Source organism: Falco naumanni, chromosome 4, assembly GCF_017639655.2.
Source record: "Falco naumanni isolate bFalNau1 chromosome 4, bFalNau1.pat, whole genome shotgun sequence".
In the NCBI taxonomy this organism is placed as follows: Eukaryota; Metazoa; Chordata; class Aves; order Falconiformes; family Falconidae; genus Falco; species Falco naumanni.
In genome coordinates, this window is record NC_054057.1 from 74557542 (window position 1) to 74584289 (window position 26748).

Genomic DNA, 26748 nt, shown 5'->3' on the forward strand with positions numbered 1-26748 from the left:
ATGTAAGCTCAGTATTTTCTGTTTCAAAGCGAGAGAGAAGAAATGCACTAGAAATGCCCCCGAGCATCAGTACCAGCTAAGCTATTCCAGCAACTGGCATGGGCAAAACCACTATGATTTACAGAATTTCAGCTTGCCTATACCAGCATCAAATACGCTTAATTGTTAAGACACCCAGACCAGATCTTTTTCTGCACAAGATTTTTTTTTGTTGCTACAAACTTTTTTTATTATTCTTAATCACTAGCATGTTGTTTCTAGCAGCAAGAAAAATAATGAAGTAGCTTCTATCTTCCCCAAAACCCTACCTACATCCAAAACTGCACTGTAACTGGAATCTATTGACCTGCCTCAAAATAAAACAGCAGTTAGAAGTTACAACACCCTTTAAGAAAAAGACATGTGCTTGATATGAGATTTTCCCTTTTCATCTATTGTGTATTTAAGTAATAAATTGCATTCAGTGATCAGAAAGGAGAACTCATTAGTATATTCATCCTTATACAAGATTATTAAACAGCTATTGAGTTTGTTGGGATGCTGTCAAGGTTTATTTCTCACTGCACGTCACTTTATTTTAACAGTATTATTCCATTATGACAACAGCAAAATGCCAACTTACGTTGTTGATTTCTTTTGTCACTGGCGTTTTTCAAAGGAAGGCACACAGGACAGTCGTGCCGAGTACAATTCTTCCAGTGGGAGATGATTTGTCTTGAAGATGCACAATGAGCAACTATAACAAGGAAAAGCAACAGAATTAAGGTCACTCCTCGGTTAACTGGTTTTGAATTAACTCATTTTTTAGAGCAACTCTATTCTTTCTCCTTTACAAGCCATACTGTACATGTAACTAAACACAGCTAAATGCAATTAACATTTTTTGGGACCCACTAATGCTGCCATAAAAAAATGAAGGAAACCAGTACAAAAATCTAAGACAAAGACACGGTGGGTATTACCCCCTCTTTATACAAAAGAGATGAAAAAGACACTTGCAAGGCTGCAACGGTACTATCATGCTTCTAAAGGGCAAATATTGCATTCTGTTTTCTAAACTGACAACTGCAGACAGATCAGAAATGGAAGCTGGCAAAGGTAATGAAAAACGGAGCTGCTGTTTAATTAAAGAACCAGTTTTAGCACTCATTTGTGCCAGGTATAGGGATCTTCTTGACAATAAGAGAAACACTGCTGACAAATATGCAAGAAACCTTACACAGCTTGTTTGCAAGAGTAGCTTCAGCAACATGCTCTCACCTTGACAGGCCTTCCCAGCTTGACAGTGTGTCATGTGGTTGAGGACATTTTTCATGGTTCGACAATGCGGGAGAGCACAGGCCCGCACCTCTCCATTCGCTTGCTCACGCCTCTGACATTTGTGAGCATGAAGCAGCAAAACCAACTGCTGCTGGATCAGTTTGCGCTTCTCCGGGTCTGCTGTTGGTCCAGTTGCCATTGCCTGCGTCGGTACGATCCCCACTTGTTGCACTTGGGTTTGCATCTGGGACTGAGAGAACAGAGAGTTTAGCATTGCGTTTGCAAGTCTCAATTCTGATCTTAACCTTGTATAAAACTTGAGTAGCACAAGACTATTCACCAAGCATTCAGCTATGGCAGGCTACAAGGATTATTACACCAGTCTCTGCAGCATTCTCAAACATTTCAGTTCTAACCTTGGAACAGCAAAAATGTATTGAGCGGTTCCTCTGTTAAGACATTTACAAACAATAGTTTAAGTGACAAGCCATCCAAAATCCTCTGTTTATAAAGACAGATCATCATTCCAACAGGAATGAGCTCTTGCCACACTTGGAGGTGGAATTCAAGTCTGTTTAGTATTACATTTTCATATTACAGGTTTTATACACTTCAACCCTAGCTTCTTGTCCCCAACAGAAAAAGGAATCCCATGGGAGAAGACAGTCAAAATTGTAAGACTGTAAATATTACAGTAAAAGGTAGAACTGATCTTCTGAGCACAAACTACTCTTCTCACAAGCGAGTGCCGATATTCCTTTCATAGAGAAAATTTCCACGGTAGGATGTATGCAATTTTCTCCCAGAAAGGGCTAACTAAATCTGGATTGCATTAAGTCCACTGAAGTGAACTAGAGTTAACTAGAGGGTGACGCTAGGCTGTATCAGCTTGTGAAATCCACTGTTTTATTTCCAGCATCCGTTCTCATGGACACACTTCTGTACCAGTGCCCGAGCCCTGCCTGACGGAGCTGCATACCCAGAGATCTCCAGTCTAAGATACAGCTCATAGCAGTGCAGAAGAGAAATTGCTTCCTTCACACACCGTTTCTTCAGCACAGATTTAGAAGCTTTTCTACTACCTTCTTGGACCTCTGAAGGACAACAAATATAGAAAAATGATTTTCAAAATTGAACACATCCACAGCCTGCAATGACTCCACTAGCGGGAGCAGATATGGCACTGCAGAAGTGCTTAAATCCCCATTAGTCCTGAACTAATCTCATGGACAAACATTGTCCCCAAGAATCACTTTGATTATGCCCTGTAAAAACAGGTTACCACAGAAAAGCTTGCCATCTTCCAAGCTACCTAAGGAAAATCAGCCATTAAACCCACTTATAAATAGAATATGGGAAGGACAGGATTATACCAGGGAGGTAACAGGAAATAGTTCAGTGCTGCGTACAGAACTACTGACCAAAGCCTGCTTACGACATTTAAGGAAAGTCACTCTTAAGTGACAGAATACACCACTTGTAGCCTGCTCTGCTTTTGACCTTTGAGAAGGACTCTCCAGAAAATTTCACAGCTTACAAAACAGAGCACATAACAGCAAAACCCCTCATTTTCTTAGGTCAACAGAAGATCCCATAGCACAAGCTCTCACTACTCCAGCAGCAAGCTTTGTCCTCAGCCTTGCCACCTGCACATCAGGTTTTAAAGAGCTAGCTTTTCTTCTGAAGAACGAAGCACACAAGATCAAGTACAAAACACAATGACTGGTGTTTGGAGGAGTGGGCACTCTGCCACTGATAATGATAATAGTGAGTTTTAAACAAAGAAGAATTGCTGCATCTGTGTGTCTTGAACTTTTAAGAAAAAGAGCAACAAAAGGAAAGAGCGTGAAGGAAGCCCATCCACTTATGCTCCAGTGCATGCGGCTGAAATTAAGCCTTCCACTTCTGTGAACAAATCCACAAGAGCAGACAGGTTTTGCTGAAACAATTCTTGGGTCACAAATAGGAAACAATTAGTTCAGCCAATCTGCAGAAAAATACAGAGACCATGCCAAAGAAAATCTCATTGGAAGCAATGTTTTCATCCCAGTCAAAGAACTGTTTCCCATGCCAAAGTTCTCTTTTTATTACTACCCTACCAGTTAATAGACATGACTACAGCTGTATCAGCAAGGATGCCCTGATCCAAAAGTGTTTCTTGGAGATGGAGTAACAGAAAAGCAGAACCAATGCAGTATCAGTAGTTAGAAGAACAAGCAGCCTTGGTCCAGATGAGAGTGTCTGCAGGTAGGCACAAAAAAAGAACTCCAAATATTGCCTAAGCTCTATAGAGTTACGTTGGTCACTATTTCAACCTTGTAAAGTCCTAAACCTGCAAATATAATGATTGGTCTTTTCGCCATCTATCGTACTTTCAGAACTGACGACTGTTAGAGGAAGTTGATCTCTTCCCTGTTAGTTTGTCTTTTAAGAACAGCAGTTTGCAGGACCACCTCGAAACTGGAGAAATGCTAGTGCACTGCTGTCACCCCAAAGGTGCGTAAATCCTCTATCAACCACAGAAATCATTCCACTCCAGAACGAGCGGGAGGCTTCGCGTTGCTTGACCTGAATGAATAACAGATTTTCTTGATGAAGTAGGAAATTCAGATATTTCTTTCACCCACAATTAAAATGCTTCAATGGTCAGATAAATGAGGTTAAAAAAAAATAAATAGTTTTGCTTCTCTTGCTACCTTGTCAAGCTTCACCATAAAAAGAACAAACAGATCAGGGGTTGAAAGTCTACTAAAACTTCTGACACAGGTGGTGGCTTCGGTAACCAGTTTTCTAGAAACAGAGTAATACAACATTTCTTAGTGCACAGCAGCTATTAATACAATTTAAAATTATGGAAACTACACGATCACACAGGAAGATAGTTCTAACCTGTCTCTATTCCAAAGGATGAAAACTTCCTGTGCTTCTGGGCAGCACAGATGTGCCAGTATCTCCTGTTCTGGACCTGGATGGACGCAAAGTCCCCCGACTGTTTTACTTTACTGAGATGACCAGCAATCCTCTATGTTTTGACGTGTTTATATTCAAAAACCACTCGAAGTTGCCTGTCAAGTTCAAACACAATGCACCTTTTCTTATAAAAGCAGGCACCAATTTCAGTACCACTGGTGATCTTTCAACAGGTAAACAACCTGATACAGAACTCTGTGTCATCCTAGCTTCCATATAGCATTATGTTTTTAAAATACAATTCCTCTTCTGTATTATCTTTTTATTTCCATGTTCCTTCCTTCTCCCTGATAGAAGAATACCACCTTCTGGAATCACTGTATTAGAACAAATCTTACATTCAAAACCTGTCTTTCAGTTCTTTAAAACAGGTTTGTAGTCACACAGCAGGCCTTGGTGAGATAATTAAGAATCCACTGCCACAAAACATGACTATTTTGATACAGCTTGTTTTACAGACCTTCCCTCACCCTAACCAGAAGACAGGCAGCACTTTGTACTTAGAGTTTCTCAGTCTGTTGACATTTTGGACTAGAAAAGGGATGCTATTTACCAGTGACAAGAGATTTTTATGGACACACCCAGTCAATCAATTAACACTTTAAAAAAAGCAACCCTTGCAGTATCTGCAGAGAGGAAGGCTGCATCCCACCTTCACTCATGCATGAGTACATAAGGTGAAATGCACACAAACTTCTCTAGTTCTCCTTCAATCACAGGCTTAAACCATGATCTTTCAGAGAGGGGACAGTGGGCATAAAGTGGATATACGCATGAAGTTTAAATCTCTACGAACACTTCTAATTAGCTACACTTCCATCTGAATTAGGTATTCACAGTGTGATCAACTCCAATCATGTAGCCTGCACATTTCCATTAAGAATAAAAGAAGCCTTTCCTGCAAATGGGAATTGCAGAAATGCTCTGGTAAGTGTTGAACCTGCTTTGAACAGCCCAGGAAGCGCTGTTCTGTCAAAACTACAACGAGAGCTTGAGCAGCAGCTCTCCGATGGCATCAGGGAAGGAGGCTCACAGAATAGTCACTTAACGAACCCAGCCTTTCTCCAGTGACTACCAGAGCTTCACTGTGAAAGCGACACAGAACCATTTTACACCTCTTGCAATTCACTCTGATATTCTCCATGTGGACGGTGGTTTCTCTGGTTCTACCAGTTACTGCGAACAGGCATTGTCTGAACAGCCTGGTCTTATCCAAACAGGAAGAATCCTTCTGAAGCCAGGAATCTGAAGGTCTGCTTTGGCTCCAGAGGTTGGAGGCTTATGCACACAGAGAACAGGCTGACACGAGCCGAAGTACTACAAGCGAAGTGCTTGCATTTGTGCCCCATAACACCACTGCAGTGCTGCATTTTCTCATCCAAGGAGCAGGAGGAATCAGAATCTGAGTCTGTACGGTGGGCAGAAGACCTAAGAGGGGAGGGAAAAGGCTTCCTGAACTGGACACAGCCTCAGAAGTTGGTCATGCTCTCTTGGAGGGAGACCGACTCAAGTGGCTAGAAATTATTCTAGCCTGTTAGCAGCACCAATCTGAGAGCTTGCACTGCAGCTAGCAAATGAGAAGAGGCAGGGGTTATACTCAGCTCCTGCATACAAAGCCAACACGATGCACAGGTCTTAACATGAAGAATATGTTCAGAGCCCAGCATTTCAAAGCTTTGGCATTGACATTGCTATAGGCAGAGTTTTCATGTCAAGAGCGAATAGGAGTATTTTCATCTTCCAACCTTCCCTTACCACTATTGAGTATAACTTCCACCTCTGAAGGTGGTATTGGGGAGTGAGCCTCGCAAGCCCATGACAACCACAAAAGGGGAGAAGGCTCCTACAGCCATACCATAGAAGAAACCTGAACAGTTGCTCCTAGAGAGCACCCTCGGTGCACTTGGCTTTTAATTACTAAAGGCCTCAATATTATGCAGTTGACTGCTGGGAATCAAGGCTGGGGCAGCATCTTTCACTAGGATACACTTTCGGTGTTCTATCTCCTGTTTCTGAGTGAAGAACCAGCAAATGCCAGGAAACACACATTGAGAAAGTGTTTCAAAGTAACAAAAAAAAAAAAGAGACAAAACTTGATACAGGAACGTGTAGACAGAGTTCAGCTCTCACAGACAGGAAACTATCTGAACAAAATACTAAGAGATGCTTATATAGGATTTACTGAGGGATAAAACAGGCTGAGGAATGATCAACATTAAAAATCACAAATAGCAAACCAGTGGATAGGAGACAAATGAGAAGTCTGTAAGTGAAGGAAAGCCATGCTGTCAGAGTGCTGGCTATGGAGTACTTCATCTCAACTGCTGGAAGAGGGTAAGAAATGGCAATGGATGTTCTCCACCATGTATTTGTATAGATTTGTATAGGGGATGAGAGTGGCACATGAGCCGGAGCGCTAGGGAAACAGCACGTCACCTTTTCCAGTTTTTGCCAGCCTGGCACCATGTTTATGGATGGTGCAGAAACTAAAATGTTCCATCATTCAAAGCAATACACATTCCTAGGATAAACTCCTGCACTAAGACAGAACAGAGATGCCTACTCCGCTCCTGACAAAACACTGTAGTTTCTCTGGCACAGAACACAGATTTGTTTCCAGGTTACTAAGATCTCCTCTAGAAGACCATGGCTAAGCAACACTGAGAAGAGCTTTTCTCAGCCATTCGCTAGGCTGCTGATCCATTTCAAATCAGGTAGGATTTTCTTGAGGAAGGGAAGGAGTGAGCATGCCTGTGAAAGAGAAACTTCCAGAGTACAGGCATGGGAAGGTGAGCACAGCAAACAGTGAGCAGCCAGCAGACACACAGCATGCCTCTGGGACAACAGCCACAGACCTTCCCCACAGTGAAAGAGAAGACTAACTTTGTTGCAAGAGAGGAAAAAATCACTGAAAGGTTAAGAAAGCAAGCCTTCCTCGCTGTAAGGACATGATAGTTAGAGGTTTTTCATAAAGCCTTTTATTTCTGGCCTCTAGAATAAAATATAATTTGTCTATTTTAAGTAGCTACAGTTCTACTTGTTTTAATTAAACCTGGCCTCCCAGTTTAAAAGCTTTTTTCCTCTCTCTAGAAGGTCCACAGCAAGGCACACCTAAGGCATGCTCATCCCCTAGTCACTGTTTTCCTCTCTTCTGACCAAAATCTCTTAATAAAGAAATCCAAAGAACATGAAAAGAAACAGAGCAAAGAAGGAAGAATGCTACAGAGAACTCCAGATGTAGTTTAGTAACAGATCAGGGGGAAAAAACCGCGAGAGTAGATGTACCACCAATTCTAAGTCAGGAGAACTGCGGAGAAACAATTTCCTTCACTTCCAAAAAGTAGTATTCTCTCAACTCCATCTGCTGGTCATAAGGGTAACTGTGAAACCAAGCTGGTGTCTGGAAGCCAAACTTCACACATTGTACTCTTAACCCATGCAGAAATACTAGATCTACCGGCGTGTCCATGAAGAAACCATCCATCACCACCCTTGGAACATGCAGCACTGTAGACAGCATAAAGCTTCAAGTTTGATGGAAAAGTCTAACAGGGTTCCCCCCCTACTGACAGCACATCCCAGAGTCTGGGCACTCCAAAACCAAGAGGTTCCTGGCTCCCACACAGGCTGCACACTGTGCTGAGTGCCAAAGTGCAGAGCATGGCTCACTTCCACAGTCCAGAGAGTTTGCATGATCTCACCGCAGCAGAGCACTGCCAATCTGCATCGAACAATTTAAATGACACTGAATCTCAGTAGTGTGTCACCAAAGCTTCCAACAATGTCAGAAGTAATCTCTTGCTTTTGGAAACAAGTAATTCACTCAAGATTTCAAGCTACCCATTCTGTAAGGAAAACTGACTGTATTCTGCAACAGTCACAGAAAGCAATGGCTAGTATGTTGTTTGGATCCACAATTAAGAAAATAAAACAAACAAAAAAATCAATCCATCCAACTGGCACTGAAAATTAATACCTTAATGCTGACCTTTTAATCATTTTAATACCATAAGGTTTGTTACTTCTTTCCTAATTAAAAAGATTAAACCGAATGGGCTTCTCAGGGTCTAATGTAAGGTCATGCTTGGAACAAGGGCTGGAACATGCAATGAACACTTTATTTGGGAGGCAGCGGGGAAGAGAGAGTGTGCTGTTCTTAGGAGAGAGGCAGCCTGAACTTGGATTTAAAAAAAAAAAAAAAAAAATCCACTGCTGCAGCAGAAGTTTATCCTGGCTGCCAGTGGGAGGGTTATGCCTGGCAGTGGGAATACTCCTGGTCAGTGGTTGGGACAGGGGTGCCACACAAAATGATGCTTAGAATAATGTGGATTAAGAAACATACTCTTGCTTTACCTTTGCAGCATATACACAAGGTTACAGAGAAAGGCAAAACATGAAAAGGATTATTTTAAAAATGTCTTGCTTGTAAGGACCAAGGGGTCTTAAGACAACAGCTACACCTTTCTATTTCCTCTTCTTTTATTTAGATATTCTTAGTGGTAACCAAGATGTTTAATGTCATGCTGGAATTTGCTTTCCTGCTGCAGACATGCCACACATAACTCATGTTTTCATTCACATGGTTTGTCTCTCACATAGAATAGTACTTTCGGGGCCCTTTAAGATAAGGATAGTACAGAGGGCTGGTTTAGCAAGATAACTGGCTCCAATCATCTCACAAAAAACCCTGGAGGTCTTTTTAAAAAGATGCAGTTGGTATTTCACTTGCTGTAGTAGATGGGAGTCTGAACCTATCCTCCACAGGTTCATTTCTGGTAGACTCTAACATAATGCTACACCCTTTTCCGCTTCAGTCCTGCCTCCTTCAGGAAACAGGACAGACCATGTCTCCAGCAGACCACGCACAAGGCCAAATGCATTAAATCAAACTGCCACCTCTAGGGTCCTAAAGCGTCATGGGACACAGCAAATGGTGAAGGGATTGCAGCAAGAAAGCGTGGCGTAATAGTTCAAACACTGCAACTCTGCTCTGGGGAGCTGCCTCTGTCAAAGCAACTTTTCACAAGTGCCATTTGGGTCATGTCTTAGTTGCCCAATGTGAGATACAGATATCACTGCCATGAGTTATGGGAGCAGACATCTAACTGATGTGAATGTTATTTTACCCTTAGATACTGTCTTCACATATGAAATGAGGAAGGCTTTAGCAAGCCAGAGCCTACAAACCTCAAGTTCGGAGTCAGCAGATTCTTCCCATCTTACTCTTTGTGCCTCTCAGCCTCATGTTTAAAACTGGGGCAACACATCCTTCTCTCAGAGAGACACTGTGAAAATTAACTCATTCAAAGTATATGGCTGCTGCAGTGATGACTGCTACAGAAAAGACCGTTTGGAAAAGACAGGCAGAGTGAACTCTATTACTACGTACAGTCAACAAGGCCCACAGCTATACACCGAGCAGCAAAAAGAGAACAAAATGTTGACTGTATGCACTTTCAGAGGGCACTGTTCATATTGTATGCTGAATAAAGCAAAGTCTCTGTGGAAGGAATAGTATATGGCCATATATGTACTATTACCAAATAACTACACTGCCTTACCCACTGCTGCCAAGTAAAGGTTAAAATTTAACAAGTCTGACGTTTCCTTTTAAATTCTTCGTTTTGCAATAAAAATGTTTAGATGGAAACTTCAGTTTTTAAAATGAAAGTTCCACCCACATCAGGACCGCAATAAAACTCTAACCACCACCTGATCCATAAGCAGGGCTGAGACCTTTTGGCTCAACAGTACAGATGTCTATTGGCTGAAAATGCTATTACTCTCTGTATTGAGGGAGGAAAAGATTTATTGGACATACAAAGCTTCTGACACCTGAGAAACAAAAAGATGGTTCCGATTGTCCTCTCAGAACATAACTGATATTTTTGAAACTGTAAAGAAAACACAGTTGATAGTACTGAAAACATAAGTTTCCCTTACTTTCCTCTGTCTCTTGCACAAGATGGAGGAAAGGAAACAAAGTTTTTTCTTTTACTTTCTCCCTCACCACTAGACTATAGTCTTGATGACAAATGCCTTTTTTATTCCACCTGAATACCTGCCATTACATCCTATACTAGTAAGCAATACATTAAGATTTGGGCTTCCCAAAATGTGACATTTGAATGAGCAAAAAATTAGGCTTCAAAATCATCCAGTCCCTCAGATGAATACAGGACTTTGGGCAGACTGCAGGTTCTCTGCAGAATCAGGGCAATAATTCATTTGCTTTACACCTGATCCAAACAAAGTATTTTAAAAACAAAATTAGAATAGTCACGCAGCAAACTGTCTTTTACAAATATTCTACATGAGTGCAAGTGGTATTCTGTACGTGGTCTTAATCCCAATCACCAGCTCCTTTTCATAATCTTTAAACAGTAAATGACAGATGATAATAAACAAAGATTTCACAGTGTAACTAAAAGAAATTTAGGAAATGATCCTCTAAAATCAGGAGAAAAGAGGAAGTTTATTACATTCTGTTCCCTCTCATATACAGCCTTATTAGTGACAGGCAGGTAGCAAACTCACTGATGGAAGGGCCAGCACTGCTTCTGCCAAAAAATAGCTGGTTTTCTAGTTAAATTAAAAAATAAGCAATTTGCATCTTATGGAAGGTTTTGCAAGTTTCTATAGTAACTGCTATCATGTATAAGAATATAAAATGCAACAAGCTAGAGTTTCCATAGAAACAACACAAGCAGTTTGATTAATACGCTGACATACTGAGACAAATAGGAATATTTAATTTTACTTCATAAAGAAAACTCTAGTAAACAGAATACTACAAACTTGAGCAAGGTATCCTAATAAGAACTATTCTCATAGGCTTGTGAGCTGCAGATCATGCAGAATATAAACTAAGAAGCATGTGTTGTGTTTACCACATCAGATTCAAAGGATATGAAAGGTACTACTTAGTTTCAGGAAGCTGATTATGTACCCAACACGTGCTAATTGATTTAGGAATTTAAACCTACAAACAGCACTTACAGAAGACATTTACATCTGGTTTGGGACTAAATGTTCCAGACAAAATGAGAGGATAATGCAATTTTTATAACAAAACACTGTGATTGTTTAGAAAGTTAAATTACTGTACAAAAACGTACACAAACTTTCTACATGCACTGCAGAGTGGTAGAGGAACCATGGGGCAACTCTGATGTTTAAATCACCATGGAAAAGTCGTCCCACAATGCTGAAGCTGTATCACTCAACAATTTAGAATGCACTATATCAAGACATAACGAACAAGGGAAAAGGCAGGTGCAACTCACCATATTTGGCACACTGGTGACTGGAGTACTCTTAATGTCGGCAGGAAAGGGAGACAAACTATTTGCCATGCCTGGCTTGTTTGGTAACTGAGGATTCACTCCTGTAGCTCCCATCTGCTGCCCTCCAGTTTGACTGAAAGGCTGCCCGAAGGGACTAGTGTTACCTGTCATTCCCATCTGGAAAAGAATGAATGAAATTATTATCATTTCCTTGATTCCAAAGGGACATTAAAAAAACCAAAACATATGTCAAATATCCATCTTTGCATTCACTGAGACCAAACTCCAGTTTAAGTTGCTCAATACTCAATCCTTACAGCTTTAATAAAATCTAATTTTTCACAAAATACTTTACAAATTTAGACAGCTGTGTGCGTCTCGAGTCTTGCAATTCAACTTACAAAATCACTGTGCAAATGCAAAGAAGAAAACAAGATTATCCTAGCCAATCTGCACTGACAGAAATTACTTTTGCCAACACTGCAAAAACTTCTGAAAACCAAACAAAACTCAAATCCTGCAACACTTTGTGCATTCTGTACACAAAGCACGATTTTGTACATAGACTAGATGGGAAAGGAGCAGAATATACAGAGGTATCTAGCAAATGCTTACCTACTTATGTTTTGGTACTTGAGGGAAAATGTCTGAAAAAAAGGACACCCATCTAAGGCTGACATCCTTGACAAATGACACCCCCACAACTCCTTAAGAATAGCAAGCAGAAAGACAAGTCCCCCTGAATGAGTAAAGAGAACACTGTCCAGCCAAAGAGCCATTTCACCTGAAGAACAGTCTCCCAAGAGAAGTGGTGAAATCTCTTACTTGAGCCAGTTAATATGACACTGGACAAGAGGTCCTGAAAAGATGTTTTAGCAGGTATTCACTTCTTTCAAAGAGGACGACAAAAACTAGGACCTCCCTTCCCCTCTCCAAATAAAGAGGAAATAGAAGTCGACAGGTCACGTTTGTGCTCCCCCCTGCCCTGCACTGGGAGGATTTCTAGATGACTTTATCACCTGTCAGAACACCTTAAATATAAATCCAACCCCTAAGCGAGTCTTTATCTGAAATATTAAATCCTATTTTCCCCTTCCTTTGACCTTTCCAGCCTTTCCTTACACAACGCACTGGTTTTCCACGGTCCTGGTCTTTTAACTTCCTTTACCAGCAGGGATTCAGGAGGACTATTCCTGTCACTGGAAGAGGGACAGCGCATGTTGGCTTATCTGTCTAACAGCCTCATAATAAGGAATTGCTCAGTGGTTGCTTTTTCATGCTTACAGGAATCAGACTGAACAACCAGTTGATGAAGCACTGGTTAAGAGCAGTAAATTATGTTGGAGCAGAGTCCAACACACACAATTTGACTGCGCCTCCTTGTCAGTGTACTTTGTACGCTCCGGTTTCAGACAGCTGGCCCAGCCGCACTAGAAGTAGCTTTACGTTAGGAAATAACTGCTTTAAACTGCATCCTGCAGAGCGACTGTTGCCAGATTCAGGCCTTTCTCCACTGTACGAAATGTTGTACCTTTACAGAAGAACCTGACCCACTACATATACATTAGAAAAGGAAAAAAGCTGTTCCTTGGCAAGGTAAGAGGTTATCACATATGTGCTGTGTTCCAGAGTAAAGATGAGTAGTTCAAATAGTGTATAAGACCACCCCCAACCCCGATTACTTAACAGCATCAAAAACTTAGTAATAAGGACTGCTTTTAAAGAGAAGTGGTATTGGCTACTATCACAACGCACAAATATCAAGAGTTTCATTTTCTGTATTTCTGTGTTTGCTTGGTAGGATTGTACGTTCAAAGAAATTAGGTTTTTTAAATTACTGTTTATTACAACATGGATTCTTGCAGCTTTTCTCTGAAGAATCAATAGTGACGTATTTAATAAACTTACACACTCATCTTAACCTGCTGTTTCAGACAAGGTATGAGAAAGGATCACATGATACCTACAGCTATTCATTAATGTTACCGTTTATCAGATTAGCAGTGAAGAACATTTCTGAAACTAAAAGTGAGATTCTGAGAAAGTAGCTTATGACCAACTAAAACCTTTCAGAGGCCAGAAATAGAAACAGCAGCCATTTGGCTGTTATTCAGTTTCCCATTGTGTCTAAAGCCCCAACTACAAACTTCACTTGTCTGCAGAAGGACTCGGCTCTTTAGTCTTCTTTGAACTTGCTTACAGGTTTGGAGGAGTTGTTTTTTTAAAAAACTGAATAATATATTGACTATTCTGGCAACCACTGCTATGCTGCAAGCCCCTACAGCCACCATGGCCTCTGTGAAAGCCCAGTGGTGAGCCCAAACTGGGGGAGAGGAATGCTGCGTACACATAAACCCATTTCCCCTATTTCCATGGCCCAACTTGGGCCACCGCAGCCTGCAGGAGATGGCGCCAAGACCTTCCCAGACCTGGCAGCTTTCGGCTGGAGCACACAGAGCCACCGAGGAGGAAATGTAAAGGACTCAATGCAGACGACCCAAGTTGCCCAACACGGATGTGCTAAGCTTGCTTAGCCTAATGTTAAAAGCCTCTGGCAGAATCTTAAACACAGCTGAACTTTCAAAAAGCAGGCAAAAGATTTTCTTAGACAGTGAGGATGCTAAGCAAATTTTACACCAAATTTAAGTTCTTGCTCCAAAAGAAACGGAGAGGTGTTGTCATCTCACTTCATTATCAGGAAAGATTAATTTTTTTGTATTAAAGGAATAACGTTTGAAAATAGATATTAAGGAAAAATACCACAAATATTTTAGTCTCAAAAGACAACAGAAAATTTCATTTTAAGTTTGTTAAAACATTAAATCACTAGAACATCCCCAAAGCACCAAGGAACTGCAGTCCTAACAGGTGCCACACAATTTATCATATTTTAATATTTCCTTTTCAATAGATCTTATTATGAAACATACCACAATTCAGTACAACAGCAAAGCAACCTTTCAAGTCTTCCAAACCAAGTGCTTAAAGTGATGAGGGTAATTTCCCCTTTTCTAGGTGGTCATTAAATAATAGATACTTGATTGAAATTTGAAGAAACGCCTTGCTGTTCTTTGAAACCAAGCTGGAAGCAAAGTAGCTTCCATTTGACACCTATTTTTTTTAAACCTGCTCTCTGCCACATGGTACTTCAATGTCTAAAGCTGTGCTTTAGTAAGTGAAAGGAACCTAAGGCTAAAGAGTTACACCAGTTTACAACTTAAAAAAAAAAAAAAAGCTGACAGTTTGATAACATTGTAAAACATTAGACATGCCCTTTAACCTACACTTCATTTTTGTAAATTCCTGACACTGAAACAAACTGCCAAAGACTTTTTTTAAGTCCATCTGTTTTAAAAAAAGAAGTCTGAATAGGTGGAAAGACTTTATCTTTCTTACATGGCAATCCCTGAAGTAAATATGAAGACAAAAATCAGGAGGGACCATACGCAAGACGAGTTTATTAAAGCTCATAGATATACATAGTTTCAGGGGTTTTTAAACTCCCTTTGGCCTCAGAGGAGTTAATCTTATTAACAGGACTGTGATTTCCAGAGAGAGTAGGAGAAGCGCGCAACACAATGCAAGAACTGCTGTAATGAACTCTTATCTATTTTATAACAGTTTTCAACCCAGGCTGGGATTGACAACGAGGAGTTTTAGCAGGAGAACAACCTACTGCCAAACAGCATTAAGATCAACAGCGTTTCAGAGCTGATCAGTGATGTGAGGAGCAGCTCGGCATTTATTCACCACCTCCAGCAAATGCAGGCAGGCAGGGACCCCAGCAAAGCAAACCACTGTCTGCTCCTCACCAGTGGGAAAGCAACGAATAGGAAGTGGAAGAAAAGGGAGAATCAGGCAGATCCCCTGCATGTCAAACACTGAAAGACATCCAAATGCATATGGCACTAACTGGCATTTCCTAGTTAATTATCTGAACACTGAGATTACGTGACCTTCAGCAAAACTTTATCTAAACCACTGCTAATTGAGATCTCAAGAAACAACTGGCAAATATAATCAGATGATTGAGCCTATAACATAGTAAAGATTTTACACTGCTTATTCATTCCGCAAACTGAAACCAGTGGCTCTGAAGCAAACAAGTCAGAAAGCTCAAATGCTGTGGGGCTCCTGCCTCTTCCCCCAGGTTTTTTCTTATGTGAAATGAGGGGGCAGCGAGGGGAGGCAGATATTCAGAAGACCTTTGTTTTTATATTTCTGAAACAGAACTCTGATCCCAAATTAGGTAGTTCATGGGAAGATTACTAGGTAATTACAAGTCATCAAAGATGAGAAACTAGCAAGAACATGCGAGTTAGCAACCTGGTAAGAATGGCTGCTTTTACACGTGATGCTGAGCCATCACAAAGACTTGTATTTTGCTTAAAGTTTGTTAAATTTACTTTCCTGAAAGGAACAAAAGCGAAAAGCAATCCAGTGTGAGTTGTTTCTTTTTCCACCTGCAATGCATGGGCATGGATGTCTATCGCAGGGCTACTCAAGCTGCAATGGCAGCATGGCAGCCAGTGCATTTCCATTACGACAAAAACAGAAAGCTTCTCTCTGAAAGCCTGGGTTATGTTCACCCCGATTTGTTCTAAGCCTAAGGATGTTCCCTCCCCTGTTGCCTTCTCTTCCTCTCCAGCAGTTCATCCAACTGTCAGTTAATCTCCTTTCTCTACCTGATGCAATCACCATTTTCTGCAGGCCATGTTCTCTGCACTCCATCCCAGGGTGGCTCCTTTCATCCCACCTCATCCCCTGGCAACTCCCAGTTTTATACCGGTGTTTCTGTGTTACAGCTTTGTGCAACTCTTGCTTCTTGTCTGGTTCCTTGTGGTCACAGCTGCAATGACTTCTGATGGAGTAAAGCAGACTTTTTCACACATGAGGTGTTTTCTATGCAGCTGTTCCATCAATTGCAATGGGGGAGATGCAGGGGTGCTATAAACCACCCCAGCCCGGAACAGCAAGTCAAGGCTAGAAGTGCCTGAAGTAGTAACATGATTAATGCAAAACACCACCTTAAACACATTATTTCCACTCTAAAACAGTTCTTTTCAGAAATATGATAATGCTGCTCTCCTTTAATGGAAAAGATGCATTTAATTTAATAATTCTGCTATCCCAGAAAGACAAGCAGATTCTGTTCCCCTTTTTATCACTATGGCAACTCTCTCAGATACTGGAATCTATTACTGAGTGTGGAGAGGAGATTGGGTATTTCACTCTACTCTCACAATCCAAGGAACATACAAAGTTCTTAAAACCTTTCTTTAGCTGACTTGGACTACATAAGACATCCCACACTGTAATGTTTCAAGCACCAGGTGTGGGAGATACTTCTCTTTGGTTTGCTTTTTAGTTCTTTTCAGAGCAGAACAGCAATTCCATTTCCTCTAGTTGCTAGACTTTCATAGACGTTATAGATCAAGTCTGTGACCAAATCTACATACCTCATCTGATGGTGCAACTCAGAGTTGATTTGACAGAAATGAGAAGTTTGCTGATCTAATTTAAAAGATACCTTAGGACCAGACTGGATCTTCATACTATGTCATTTCCTCTATTTTTAAAGCTTACTCTTCTCCTCCCTCCCTTCTGTATCACTGTTGACATACCACAGTACTTCTTCCCCTGGCCCAGCATCAAGGAGCTACTCCTCTCTACACAAAGTGTCTAGGCCATAAATAAATTCTGTCCTTTCCTCCTACTCTTAAGTTTTTACTAACTGTCCCTTCACCTCTACCACTAGAGCCAGTCCTCTCATTCAAGCAGTCAGAGTTACTTCATTACAACACATTCCTCTGAGGCTCCTAGGACATGCAACTAATAAAACATGCTGCAAAAACCATTCACTGTTACAAGCACGTAATTTCCTATTCACAATCCTTTTTTTTATCTTCCTCTCCAATATGCGGTCATAAACCACAGAACTGTACACAGTTCTGCTTCTTGCTACACATTTTTCTTTGGGAAACTGCTCTCTGTTACCCCAACCCACCTTTCACACCAGGGTTTCCAAACTTAAAAGGTCTGGCAGGACAGACTGAGTTCACTATCAGTCTTCCTACAAGAAAGCAAGCATCCTCACTTGCAGGTACATGCCAAGGAGCAGCACCTACCCCTGACAACACTGCTAGTTTTGTATCTTGCACCACCGCCGCCTACATAAAGTTAATGCTCCGATTTTTTTTTTTAATTAGTTGATCCAGACAGAATAGTCTGAAAGAAAAAACAAAGTAACCCCCAAAACCCTTATCTCTAAGTTAAAAGTTGATTTTCATTAACTTTTGAAGCACTGGCCCTTCTGTACAAGAATAGAAGAAGGTTATTCTGGCCAAGTATTTAGAAAAAACCAACCGAAAACAATACCACCAAATGTAGACTAGCTTGACAGCAGAAAAAATACTGAAAGGTTGATATGAGAATCAAAGAACTCAAAGCAGCATGGCTTCAGTGGAAAATAAGCCTGGCTGAAGTAATCTGATTATGATCCAATCCTGTAAACTAAAAATAGTTATCGTTGATATTCAGTTCAGTACCTACTAGATTTTAAACTAGGAAACAGTCCTACAAAGAAAGGAAGCAAGCTAGACAAGCCTGGCTGGGCTTTGAAAGCTGTGAATCTGCACAGCACTTGAACAACAGATCTGAGCTCTTAATGACAACAGGAGGTATGAAAAGAATACTCTGTAAGTGTAAAGTAACATCTTTATGTGTTTGGCTTGATGTGAATGCTATTGCAGTGATGATGACCATGCTGTTTTAGCTCTTGTTGAGCAATACATAAAAATCACAGGATTCAGAGAGGCCACAAGAACTATTCAAAGGACTGAAAGGCATGGGTACAACATACAGTCTAATTGCAATCTAATAGCCTAATCTATTTAGCTTACTATTTAAGCTTATTAATTCACTTATCTTATTATGGCAAGGACTGAAGTGATCCTAAACAACCGATTTGGGGAACAGAAAGGTGACAACACAAATGTTTAGCAAATGTATTTAGCAAAGATTATCAACAACTAAGAGCTGAAGCTCTATAGCTTCAAAGCAAAAGTTAGAAAAAAAATATAAGTGACCAAATACCACTGAAATTCTCAAGATTATATTAATCTTTTATCTAAATGGTGTTTCTACTTATCAAAGGAATTAACTCACCAGAGCCACAAGGCCTATAATCAAAGGTATCACGTCTGACTTTGTATCACTGTCATTTTTACATGCCTAATTCTTTATAAAATGCAATCTAATAGTAGAAAGCATATTACAAGTTCCTTTTGCTTGTCTAAAGACAATACAGAAAGGTGAGAAGAAAAAGTTATCTCAGGAATATCAAATAATCAAAAATTATCTAAGACCTTGACCAAGCTGCCAAGTCCATTAACCAAACCCAGAGACAAGTATCAAAGTCCAGGAAAGCAGAGGTGCAGTACAAAAGCCAAAATCTGCATCAAACTATCGTATCCTCCTTTGCATCGCAGAACTGTATTAGACTGAGCATGACTAAGTGCAACTTCAAATGATTGCTCTTCCAATGACACAGGCTCAGAGACACAGTGGACTGCAAGACGGAATTTCATACACTCACCCATTCCAGCAGCAATTAAGTTGCTTCTTCAGACTGACATTGATTGCAGGATCACAAAACCAGTTATGCTGTTAGCTAGCTTCCTTATCCTAAGGAAACTGGGCTTAATGAACAGTGCTGTGACAATCAGTGTCCCCTCTCCTGCCCCATCCTCAAATCAGATTTTCTCTAATCACTTTGGAAATCATTGGGCAATTTGACCCATTTGTTAAAGGTCTTACAGATAATTAAGTTCCTAATATTGCTGAGTAGAGAGATGGACAAGTAGATTATGAACTCAGATCAACATCTCCATGAAGAAAAGGGACAGAGACCTCTGCCATTACCCACAGCATCTAGCAGCAGGCAGTGTATCCAAGGCTCTCAATGACCCACCATTATTGCCAGTTTTGTCCTGTCAGCATCTCAGAAAGATTACCTGAGGACATGGGAGGGAGCTGAAAGCATGATAGGAAATTGTTTAGAAGACCCTTGGGGATGGGTGCTGTGAAGAACTACAACCTCTGTAGTGGCAGCGTAAGGATACACAGCTGATCTACTGGTTATGCTACTCTCAAATCTATTTCAGCAACAGAAAACCAGGAAGGTCAGAGCCTTCCACCAAACTGTTCTCAGACCTCTGAATCTGACAAAATAGTTATAGGAGGAAGACAGAAAGACAGCCTTTTAGCGAGCCACCACTGTCCTTATATTATTCTGGACTTAATCCATGGTACAAAAACTAAAATCAATTTAACTGTAAGCCCCAGATTAATAATTTAAATTATTTCAGAGAACAGAACATGCATGTCATAATTAAGGAAAGAGAGAGCGAGCAGAGGCATCCTAGATATGATTTGTTTTGATAAAAGGCCTGATCACCACAAACTAACAGTAGCACTAAAGAGTTGCATATGTGAGAGCTTGCCTGTTCAACAGTATAAATAGCTCTACTAAGACATCTTTGTCATGTACTATTGCTTTCTTCTAAATCCCTTGGATCTTCAAGGAAGGATGTTCCCCGTACTTCCTCCTGTTCTATCACTGAAACAACCCATGCTAAACGCTAAGGAGACACTAACTAGTTTCCCCTTTCAAAAGCTACGTATAAACTATGATTCAGTTTTATAAATGCCTGAACTGTAACTTTAGGGTCATACCATCATCAACAGCCCTAGGTTGACCGAGCAGCTGTGAATAAATAACCCTTCTAGAGCCATTGCTACTCAGCATCTCACATGATTCATTCCAAACCCCCTATTACGTCACCGATATGTTAGGGACACTTTTCTCCTCCCTCCCTCTCTGGCATGAAATGGAAATTCTGCACTTCCCACTCTGACCCACAGATCCAAGAAGTATCCCTTGGGTTTGGTGTGAACAGAATGACTGGGTATACAGAAATGGTATACTTGTCCTGCCTCCAAGCTATCGCTGGCTGTCGGAAGTCACTACAGGACAGGGACGATTCAGAAGTTCTGTATTTGCTGCCACCAATCCATGCAATCACATGCAACCTTTACTTTCCTCTTTTATGGGCCTCTCCAAAACCAGTCACTTCTTACTCCATTATTGGACTAAGCCTTCGAGTACCTTGTCATCAAGTTACTACACCTACTTCAAATCTGGGCTTTCAACACTCAACTTGGTTAAAAAGCTCAGCATTTTATCCCCGTTCTCTCTTCCCATCCACTGAAATGGTTTTGCTACTAAGAAGCGCATCACCTTGCCTGATTTAAATAATTTTAACTTTCTTCCTTTCAATCTTTCTTATCTTTCTCTCAAGACAAGGAAATCAAGTAGTCAGGTACCTCAGATGTTCAGAAATTATAAATTAAAGTATACAAAGTACTGTGAATCCAAGGGTAGATCTTCTCTAAGTAACAGAGGAACATCAGAAATTCAGACTGATAGACAATTCAGCTGCTGCTAATACTGTTAGTAAGCAACAGTGGAAGAGGACAGAACTGCTTTCAAAAGGCTTATTTCTGCTTTCCAGAGTGGTAACTCAATGAGAGACAAGAGACCTATGCTTTGCCATCTACACCGCTTCACCACCAGTTCCCAGATGAGTTTAACACATAGAAGTTCCAGAGCTACTACAATTTGGCATCAGCCACCTGGAGTTAATCCCTCCTCAGTCCCTGTGTGCTATTGCCACAACTCCGATCAGCCGCTTTGCTTGCGCACTCAGTACAAAAGAGCAGCTTTGCAGCCAGGCACACACAGAGACCTTTGCACTTTGGACTCTTATCTCCCTCTGGCACGAAACACAAACCCCTAACACGAAGCAAGGTCCACCTAACCAATTATGGCTCCCAGAAATGTAAAAGATAGGTCCATTAGGAATTTATGTTAATTTGTGAAGCGGGAAAGACAGGCTTTCTTTACTATGTTGGCATCATCTTGTATCTGTTTACTGACAAAAATAAAGTCTCTACTAATTACTATTTTATCCTATAGTAACATGTTCCAAAAGAAAGTCACCATGGTGCTTCGAATCTATATGCCAGAGGGACAGATGGGGAAGCAAGGAAAAGATTAATCATTTTATGGCACAAAGCCAGTGGCATTACCAAAAAAAAAAAAAAAAAAAAAGGCAAATTCCATTTCAGTGCAAGAATGGTGGCAATCCCATTATCTCGGCCAAGGTGAGAGCTCCTCACCTAAACCAATCTGCAGATTTGGCAGTTTGACAAAAATACTATTAAAAAAAACAAAAACAAAACCACTCACTTTTAAAATCCGTGAGTAATGAGAACGCCCTAAAAAAAAAAAGTAGCATTTCAAGAATCAGTTTGGGGAACTAAATCATCATCTGGCTAGCAGCATTCAGAGGAAGCCTACCTTGTGCTCAGAGTCTCCACTCTCCTACCTCTTTAAGCTAATTGCTATAACAAAAGCCTACTGCCACAGATTCATGAAGCATTTAAGAGTTTTTTGCTCTTCAGTAGTAAACCAGCTTAAAGAAAAGTAATCAAATGTCCCAGAATGATTGTGATTTACTTCATCCTCTACTACAGGATAAAAGATTCGGTAAAGCTAGAAATAAAATTTTAGAAATCCCACTGAGAGTGAAGCCAGGTGTTTTATTACCACTTGTAGTAAGATTTGAAATTCTCTTCCAAGCATTTCACAGAGGTCAAAGACAAATTTAAGTATTCCAAGGCAGCAAGACCACTTAAAATATGTACAAACATTTTCACACAATTATTGAAATCCAGAAGACAGATTTTTGTGGGAAACCACTCTATAAATGACTGGATATACAGAGAATGAAATCTTCTAATACACTTCACTAGAAATCAACCTTTGCAGAAAAAAAAAAGAAAATATTCATATGCCTGCATTTTATATATGCCTTAATAAAGAAAGCGTCTCCAAAATTCTGCACAAGCCTGAGTGCTAATACAATGGAATATACTACAGGAAGAATCAAAGTAATTTCTGCACTGAACATCACTGTTGTACTTACAAAGCAAAAACAAAGCTCAGAAGGCTTACTTTGTAATGTGTCACCTCTGCAAATAAAAACTTCAAAGCTCTAATGGATAATTAGCCACAATTGATCAATGTATCCAATTGCTTCAAGAGCTTTTTTGAGTGCCAAGCAGAAAAAGTGGCTTTCTTCAGATAAACAAGAACTGTTCTTACTACAGAAGAATAGAGAGTTAACCATAACCACAAAAATAACTAAAGATGTTTCAAAGGTTTGTTTCATCAAGGAAATCTAGCTTGGACCCAAACAGTAATTCATCAACACTTAAAAATAGGATTTTGGAAGACTGATATTCAGTTGCAATACACCTCTACAGACACTTGATTTTATATTCACAGGGCAAAACCTTTATGAGTTACTTCCAGAAGAAGTATCAGCGTGTACTAGAACACATTTATAGTCACATCAAACCCAAATTTTGTAACACAGGATCTCAACTCAAATATCCCTGTCCTCCTTGATTTCTATACTTCATCATCATCAAGCTAAATGCAAGTTTCTAAACCAACAGAAAATCTCAACACAAAGTCCATGCTTCTTCCTTTATTTTCTGTATCACAGATACATAGATACAAGCCTTTTGAAACGTACCCAACAGGCCACAAAAGAACTTACAGATGTGTCTGCCAGCACCTCAGCAGTTCTGAAGTTCCAATAGTTTTGGGGGGAGACAGCAAAGTAAAAGGAGAGCAAGTCATGCTCCAAAAATTTAGTACTATAAAGAATAAACTGTTTTGGTAAGAAACACAGTAACACTAGAGATTCCCATTTATCTTCCAGAAGCTGGCCAAAGAGACATTACCAGGCTGTCTGTGCCATAGGATATTCTACAGAGGTGGGGGAAAAGGCAACAGTAGCTCTATAGAGCAACAGCAACACGAAAGGTATCTCAAAAATACGATGAAAAGAGGTATTCCGTTTCCCTTCTTTACAGTATGTACTCTCCTTGACAGACATTAATCCCAAAGGAAAGGTGGACCCACTGAAGGGAAGAGACTGTGATTCTAAAAGAAGAAATTTTTCTATTTCAATCCAGAACTGAGGGTGAGGGGGAAATCAAATAGACAAGAAACAAATTTACACTGCAGGTTACATTAGATATGTGAAAATAGAAAAAAAAATAATCAATATAGCTTGCTCAAAACAACCACTTAGCACAAATATCATAGCTTGACATTAACAGTAACTAAGAAGAAACATAACTATAAATAATTTACACTGCTGAAGTAATTTTAAAGTAACTGTAAGAGTAAAATATGTTTATTTTGAAACACCACACTGACTTCAACAGCTACCTTGAAATCTCCCGTCATTCTGTAGAAACATGCTCTCCTTAAAGATTTAACAATTCATGTGAAGCTACCAAGAGACTTCTCACCAGGTTTTTAAACACAGCAAGATCTGATGGCCATTTTCATTCTTAGAATTGAACAGTGTGACCAGACTGGGCCTGCAGACACACGCTTCTCACTGACAGCAGCCTGCACACAGTACTATCCAGAAAAGTTATTTGAACCCAAAATGCCCAATATCACACCAAGGAAGCAAACAAAGCTCACTCCAAGGGTGAAATCCCTCCTATCTTCGACTCATGGTGTTCCAACAGTTCTGTATTTCCAGGGTACAGAGACCCTTCTAGCGTAAAGGTAGTTATTTAATTTAGTCAATTTGCCAAAAGTTTCAAAGGGCACTTGTTCTTTTGTTTGTTTTTAAAAATCCCCTTAAAAAAAAACAGAATACCACACAGACAGGACAGTATTATGCTGCAGTCACTCTGAAAACACAAAACCTTTCTGCCCCAAAACAGCAGCAACTCTGAGACTGCTAAAATAATCTATTTATGATTCTCTTCTAGAAGTCCATTTCTTAGACAAGTCCTTTTGGCAAGGATGCTCCTATATTTAACGTGCTGTATTTTCATTATGATTCATTCTAAACCAAAGGCACTGCTTAGCCCCTTTTACAGCACATTATGCTGTTTATTTGCCAAACTTAAAGCAGATCATACCTCCAAATACCAAAGAATATGACTATCCTTTCAGGGCTTGAAAATCTTCAGAATATGGAAGTACTAACATTTCCAGATGCTACTCAGAGGTAGTTCTTGTAGCATCAGGAGTTCAAAAATAATATGAAGTCCTCATTCATTTAAATCCCAATTCTACAAAGTGTTTCTGGCCTTACAATTAAAGCCATTGCTTGGATTACATACATCTAAAACACAAACTATAAGCTTAGTATGCCTCTGCCCTCCCCACTCACAGCGATTTCCAGAGTAAATACTCTTTACTGTAGTGGCAAGAAGGAGGACGGATGAGGAGGAGAAATGATTATGTGCCACTCAAAGCCGACGGGACAAAGCTGCAGCAAACTGTCTATTGATGCCACACACAAATGGACTTAGGCTTCCAATTAAAAAAAACCCAACAAACCACACAGTTCTGTCCTCCAAACATTCACAATAAGAAAGGCAAATGCTATTACATTTTGCCATTCCTTACACTCAGCCCTGCAAAGTAAACTCACAATTGTGTCAGTAAGAATTCAGGAAACTGGTGGTTGTTTTTTTTTTAAGATGTGGGGGCAAACAGCGTATTGAAGTATCTTTTCTAGTTTAAAAGTTAATCTTTAAATAAACATGGAAAATAGCCTGCCCACTATAAAGCAGACCTGGACATGTCCTGTGCAGCCTCTTGTACTGAAATTTCAAACCCCTAGCTAAGTGAGGGGATTTCAAAATTCTGAAGTGCAACTTTCAAACATATTACTTTTTGTCTGATGGTAGAAAGCGTCCCATTTGTACTTCAACAAAGTGTTTTCCACTTGTGGAAGCCACAGGAGAACTGCCTTCTCTCACTGTTTCTCCACTCCTGACCCATTTCTTACGGAGGATGACACAGTACATATCATGCTACACATCATTTTCCAAGTTTCCTGCATTACCTTTTTTCTAAGGAAACAGACCACCAGCATTTAGTTTTTCAGACCATAGTACCAGCTGCTTTGACACATTACTGCATGTACTTCCAATTACAGGATTCCCAATACAATCACAGCTCACTGTCAAGTACAAACATTAAGTTTATCTTTTAAGTAAGAAGAGGTTTTGAGAAATGCTAAAAGGTCTTGTCATCAGAAAAGCTCCTGTGAAATAGTATCTATGTGCACAATTAGAGTCTATTAAGAAAATTACTACGACAGACACTTCCTTCTGACTGGAGTAATGAGGCATTTCATAACTTCTACACACCAACACTTAAGTTGGCAGGTTTTACTCCCTCTCAACATCTGAGTCATTTTTAACCTCTGTATTAAAAAAAAACCATAATTGCGAACTGCAGCAGGAAGATACATGAAGACAGTCGAAAAACTAGAAAGAAGTAATCTCAGTCACAACTATTAGTAAGGACCTGGATGTTTTTGCCATTTTAATAAACCTTCTGAAACAACACTGGAAATTCTTGCTGTTAATCTGTGGCTTCCAAATGAACCGGTGGATGCATTAGTTTCACTTCCAAAAACTTATTTCAGATACACTACTTAGAAATAAACCCCATTCCAACAAGAAAACTGAAGAATTACAAGATGGTAACCAGTATGATTTAGTTAGTGGCAAAATGCTTAACATTTGTGTTGTGTTACCACAGTAGAAAATAATGGCACAACTCTACCCTGAAAAGATAGCACAAACATTTCATTTTTGTCAGCTGGATGATAAGTCAAATGCAAGTTAACAGAGACAGGCTTTTTAACTGCCCGAGCTGGAAGGAGGAGGAGGGGAAACCAAGTTGTGGTCTGTCCCCATGAAGGCTGACTGGTGTTTCTTGCAGCATTTGCCTCACAGCACTAGAGTCAAACAAAACCCAGATACCTGCTTAAGCAGAAGATAGGAGCCAAGTGACTATTGCTTCAAAGATCTTCAGTGACATTGCACAACTGCAAACGAAATTAACTCATGCACTAGAAATAGGAAACAACTCAATTTCAGGTGCCAGGAGTAAGAGTTGTGGTAACTGACATTTTTAAGTCACCAACACTCTCTGATACATCACAGTAAACTCATCAGTGGAGTACCACTTTGCATGGTCATGTTTCAAAACAAAACTGTGTTACAGGTATTTTAATTTTACTACACGTCAGCGAGTTTTGCTGTTATG

General features: G+C 40.1%; 1 protein-coding gene across 5 annotated transcripts in view; it reads right to left on the bottom strand.

The window, feature by feature from the left end:
• Positions 1-26748, bottom strand: part of LOC121086402 (CREB binding protein) — a 96902-nt gene that overhangs the window by 49034 nt on the left and 21120 nt on the right. For all 5 annotated transcript variants that reach the window (XM_040590109.1, XM_040590111.1, XM_040590110.1 and 2 more), the window contains 3 exons: positions 11517-11693; positions 1261-1510; positions 623-736 (listed from right to left, as the gene is read on the bottom strand). In XM_040590109.1, coding sequence (XP_040446043.1) covers positions 623-736; positions 1261-1510; positions 11517-11693 — 541 coding nt within the window. The remainder of the gene's footprint in view (positions 1-622; positions 737-1260; positions 1511-11516; positions 11694-26748) is intronic.